This window comes from Triticum dicoccoides, chromosome 1A, assembly GCF_002162155.2.
Source record: "Triticum dicoccoides isolate Atlit2015 ecotype Zavitan chromosome 1A, WEW_v2.0, whole genome shotgun sequence".
In the NCBI taxonomy this organism is placed as follows: Eukaryota; Viridiplantae; Streptophyta; class Magnoliopsida; order Poales; family Poaceae; genus Triticum; species Triticum dicoccoides.
In genome coordinates, this window is record NC_041380.1 from 12,728,659 (window position 1) to 12,734,118 (window position 5,460).

General features: G+C 42.6%; 1 protein-coding gene across 1 annotated transcript; it reads left to right on the forward strand.

Annotated features, from left to right (window-relative positions):
• The first annotated feature begins 453 nt into the window (after window positions 1-453).
• LOC119358736 (aldo-keto reductase family 4 member C10-like) lies at window positions 454-4,959 on the forward strand. Its single transcript, XM_037625172.1, has 7 exons — window positions 454-690; window positions 893-943; window positions 1,356-1,432; window positions 1,561-1,648; window positions 3,120-3,392; window positions 3,495-3,743; window positions 4,639-4,959. The coding sequence occupies exons 1-7, from the start codon at window positions 580-582 to the stop codon at window positions 4,720-4,722; spliced, it is 933 nt and encodes a 310-aa protein (XP_037481069.1). The 5' UTR covers window positions 454-579; the 3' UTR covers window positions 4,723-4,959.
• Window positions 4,960-5,460: the final 501 nt, after the last annotated feature.

Below are 5,460 nucleotides of genomic sequence, written 5' to 3' on the forward strand. Positions count from 1 at the left end.
ATCAACGTAAGTTTAACAGGACGCTCTTCGACAGCACTGCAAAAACATGGAGTAGATAGGAACATGATGCCTCAACAGCAATGCCCACTATAACTTATTTTAGTGGGACGCGAAATTGGCTGCACATGTACAAAGCCTTGCAAGTGATCACGCAGATAAGAAGAGAGGAATTGGTGATGGGATCACCGTGCGCTGGGAACGGGGCGCTGAGGAAAGATCATGTATTGATAATCAGTTTGCTCTCTGCAAATTAAAATCAGATCAACACCGAATCTCAATCCACACTACGAAACAAACATCATACGTATACTATAGTACTATACATACAAAAGGTCACCAGGACAACGCAAAAGCTAGATGTCGAAGTTGCAACTAATTAGAGAAAAAGAAGGACAAGCAAATAAATAGAGAGTGGGGCAGGTGTGGTGATGATCTCGTTCTCGTCAATGCGTTGAGCGCGCCAAAACCGGATGCAGTAGCTGCTGCTTATCACAACCACCCCCTCTCCTGCTTCCCCAGTCCCCTGTTGAGAGAGAGAGAGAGAGAGAGAGAGAGAGAGAGAGAGAGAGAGAGGCGGCTATGGCGAGGCACTTCCTGCTCAATACGGGAGCCAGGATGCCCTCGGTGGGGCTCGGCACCTGGCAGGCTGAACCCGGCGTCGTCGGCGATGCCGTCTACGCCGCCGTCAAGGTCTGCACATACCTCCTATTTATTTGCTCACCACTCGCTTCACCAATCACCATCTTTTATTTTTTGCAACAAGCTTCACCATCCCGATGGCATGTTTTTTGCCCCCTCTATCCACCCCTTCGTACTGTGTTGTTTCCTTGTTTTTATCTTCCACAAGATCGCCAATAGTATTTCATTTCTCAATTGCTTCTGGGTCGTGCAGGCCGGTTACCGGCACATCGATTGCGCCAGAGAATACCACAATGAGAAGGAGGTAAAACCACTGTCAACTAGCTATCTGTAAAGGTTTATTTTGTTCAGTCCACTAAAAAAAACAGCTTTTGATCAGTCCTGTATGTTTTTTTCAACGTGTGTATGATCTGCTACCCTTGCAAAGCAACTAGAAAAGCAAGACAGCAATATAACGTCGCACTGGGAATTTCTTCTTTCCAATATTTAACTATGTGATATGGGCTTATAATGAACCTGCCAAGGATTCAGATAAAGGGTTAATTCAGGACTATTTTGAAACATCAGTGGCCAGATTGACATGGCATCCATAGCTGACAAGAAGCTTTTACTCCGTTCGTACATTAGGACATGTGCTGCCTGTTGTATCGTCTTGATTCATGCTACATAATAATTGGAGTAGTGGAAGGCTGATATCAATTATTTGCATTATCCAGATCGGTTTGGCGCTGAAAAAGCTATTTGAAGAGGGTGTAGTGAAGCGTGAAGATCTGTTTATCACCTCTAAGCTATGGTAACCCCAATCTCTGGTGGTATCTTAGTAGTTCTGTCTATCGCGGCAGATCAAGTCGAGTACACAGATGCCTATTTGAAGTTTCTAATCGTTCTCATCTAAATTCTTTGGACGCCTTATGTTTTCAGGAATGACTGTCACGCTCCTGAAGATGTGCCAGAGGCACTAAATGAAAGCCTGAATGATTTACAGCTTGATTACTTGGATCTTTATCTTGTGAGCACCTTATTTACGATTATATTTCAGTACCCGAGTTCCTCCATTCTGGCCTCTATATCATCAATATCTCGTTTTTATGTGTACTGATAGCACTACTTTTGTACGTTATCATTTGGAGAAAAGGATGTTTTTGGTCCCACAAGTTCACGAAAAGTATACATTTGGTTCCTCAGAAATTTTTAGAAGACATTGGGTCGTTCAAGTCTCAAAACCAGACACAATTCGTCCAAAACTAGAAACGAAGCGGTATATGTCACTGGTTTTGACTGAAACATCACGTTGACTGCCACCTGCTGGTTCCGCTCAGCCTCGGCTCCCACATTGTGCACGCGCTCGTCGCCTCGTGCCCCCGAGACAACACATGACTCATGCTCGTCGAGAAGCTCGACGCACTCAGTCGGCACCGCATCACCGGCATTGCCATGTGCCAAGGTCGGCACTGCATGGATCCGGTGTGGAAGCTTTGAATCGACGAGGCCCGCTGCACGCTTGAGCCCGAAAGCGTCATGGCCATCGTTGACCGCGTTGACCAGATCAACGAAGCCATTGAGATGTCGTGGTGCGAGGGGATGATGCCGTCCGTAGGGGAAGAGGAGCACCAAGCAACATCGATGGCGTGGGGATGAGATCATTGGTGCAGCAGCAAGCCGCGGTGAGACTGACTGGGGGATGAGGGGACCGGCACAGCGGTGCCGTCCAGGAGGAGGGAGGTCACGCGGTGGTGGTGGATATGTTCGGTAGGGGAGAAGAGAGATAATGAGGAAAAAAAGGCCCATCCGACGTGGCATGTGAGGAAAGATAAAACCGGTGACACGTGGGTGGTTTTCCACAGAAACCAGGAATAGGACGAAATAAAGCTACTTTTGAAACTTGAAGGACGAAATATCGCCTAAAAAAATTTGAGGGGCCAAATATATACTTTTGGTGAACTTAAGGGACTAAAAACATACTTTTCTCTATTATTTAATTAGAAAGTATCCTCACCAGGAATTGAATACTTGTCAGGTCTATATTATGCATAAATGTTAAATCATATTTGATGACAAAATTAAGTATCCATGCTAGCCTATCGTGTGTTATTGCTATGGTCTATAATGTGCAAACTGGGCATATGGTTCTGTGTCATTTTTTAACACATGTGCCATATTCCTTGAATTCTGTCTATTCAGTTAACCATATTACATACATATACGTTTTGCCATCATATTTGGTATGGATTAGCATGGTGTTATTGATTTCCGGTGTCAAATTGTTAATTTTTTCCAGATAATTTCTGTTGTTCATTTTTGGCATCTTGAATACATTGTAGAAAAGATTATGTTTGTCCAATGAGTTTTATCTCATTTGTTGTTCGATAGTTTCTTCTGGTACCTTCAGCTTAGCATTACATGATTACGTGTTCAAACTGTTAAGTATGGTGTGTACAAATGATATGGTTAAAATCTCTGATTCTCCATGTATTTTGTAGATCCACTGCCCATTTAGTGTCAAGAAGGGAACAAACCACAGCCCTGAAAACTATGTTACACCTGACATACCTGCTACTTGGGGGGCAATGGAAAAGTTACATGATGCTGGCAAAGCTCTTGCGATTGGTGTGAGTAACTTCTCATCAAAGAAGTTGGGTGACTTGCTTGATGTAGCTCGTGTACCTCCTGCTGTTAATCAGGTGGAGTGTCATCCTTGTTGGCAGCAAACTAAGCTCCACAACTTTTGTCAGTCAACTGGCGTTCATCTTAGTGTAAGTCTGATTATCTTTTGTGTTATTTACCACTAAATAAGGTGGATTGCTCTTGCGGCACACTTTATTTTTGTTCTTTCCTCACGTGTATGTTTTTTGTAGGCTTACTCACCACTAGGTTCACCTGGTACTACTTGGATGAATGGTGATGTCCTTGTAGAGCCAATAATCGTCTCAATAGCTGAGAAACTCGGGAAGACACCTGGACAAGTGGCTCTGCTCTGGAACATTCAGATGGGTCACGGTGTACTACCAAAGAGTACCAATCCAGAAAGGATAAAGCAAAACTTTGATGTTTATGATTGGACATTTCCAGCTGACATGCTTGCAAAGTTCTCAGAGATTAAGCAGGTACATGTCATATATGTACCTGAGTAGCCTTAGCAATACTTTAATGAGGATAAAGCATTGATATTTATTGGTGATAATTAAAGATATTTATAGGAGGACAAATGAACAAATCTCTTGGAGCAATCTAAATTGCTAGGGTTAAGTAGCATTTGTTCATTTTTGTGCTTCTTGGAGCTTGAAACACCAGTGTATCGTGACCGGATTCAAATAAGGGCACAACTGTTTTATTCACTCTTAAAGTGGCAGTATTAGTTACCTTGGGTAGAACTGAATTCACGCTATCGATATCCGATGTTCATTTTTCTAGCTACATAGGGCACAGCCATATTGTTCAATACTCCCTCCGTATTGTTCAGTCACATATTAGCTTTTACTGATGTCAAACTTTATAAAGCTTGATCAAGTCTGTAGAAAATAATATGAACACTTACAATAACAAATCTGTATGATGTGAAAATATATTCAACGAGGAATCCAATGATATTAAATTGGTGGTGTACAAGTTAATATAGTTTTCCAGAAACTTGCTGAAAGTTCATAAAACTTGACTCTTGGCAAACCTAATATGCAGAGTAAATAAACACAGAGTGAGTGTAAATAGCTCCAGTTTGGTATGGATCCACCTAAGATAAGCATAAGTCATCTCGATCAGCCCCTGTTATCGATTGTTTTTCTAGAAGTATATTAGTAGCAGTAGCAGCGTCGATCATAATACCGTGGCATGCAATTCCAATGTTTTACGATGTGGGTGAGTTTCTGCGTCGCAGAAACTTCTAGAACGTCATTCGACCATTCATTTATTCATTGTTAATTTTCATCCACTTTTTTTCCCTTTTAACACCTTTTCACTGGGAAAAGTGAGCGCATCTGACATCTTTTATCTTGTTGTCTTCAGGCTAGGCTGCTGAGAGGCGACATGATGATTAATCCACAGAGCGTTTACAAGACTCATGAGGAGCTCTGGGACGGTGAAATTTAGGGGTCATCCTCCTTTCAAAAAAAATGTAATAGATGTCTGGAAGGTTTTCCAGCCGTGGCTGCTAAATTCAGTTATATGGAGTGCGAAAACATGAATCTCTGTGAACATTCCATGTGATGTAACAGTGATTATCACCGTCTCGTGAGCAGCCACAAGACGGATCATGTATGCCACGGAGATACGAGAGAGCATTTGCAGATTAATAATTAATGAAACTGGGGAACGAAACTTTTGTAAGATGATCTCTAAAATGATGAGATTACTTGATGCTTTCATTCATAATGAGCAAGTTGTGAGTGCAGAGCACATGCGTTGCCCTTGTATGTGTATATATGTTCCACTCTACAAGAGTTTCAGAGAAGCAGAGTACAGGATTAAAACTGTTCTTCCTGTCAGGAACTAGCAAGAAGCATTTCAGAAATTGTTCTGCGCAACGTTCAAGTTTTGTTGTGATCAGAATTCAGAAGAACGCATTTGAACAAGCAAGCAACGGGTCATGGCATGCATTATGCTAATGCATGGTGATTAGTGTGCTCACCAGTTTTCCACTTTGTAGGGTGTATAATGCATTATGCTAATGCATGATGATCAGAAAACGGTGATTTTTTAGCCGAACCTCGTAGTATTACCAGTCTCTTCACCATAATTACTAGCTGGAAACAACCCCGCGTCGCCTGGCGCACGGCCGACAGTGTCGTCCGCCTCTATTGGGCGGCGGTTTCAGCAGGCGCGTCAGCG

What these genes read in the sequence shown, in the direction of transcription:
- LOC119358736 (XM_037625172.1), top strand. Translation starts at nt 580, where the DNA reads ATGGCGAGGCACTTCCTGCTCAATACGGGAGCCAGGATGCCCTCGGTG. An exon ending in AATACCACAATGAGAAGGAG is followed by an intron (nt 944 to 1,355) that starts GTAAAACCACTG and finishes TGCATTATCCAG; the next exon opens with ATCGGTTTGGCGCTGAAAAA. An exon ending in TTTATCACCTCTAAGCTATG is followed by an intron (nt 1,433 to 1,560) that starts GTAACCCCAATC and finishes TTATGTTTTCAG; the next exon opens with GAATGACTGTCACGCTCCTG.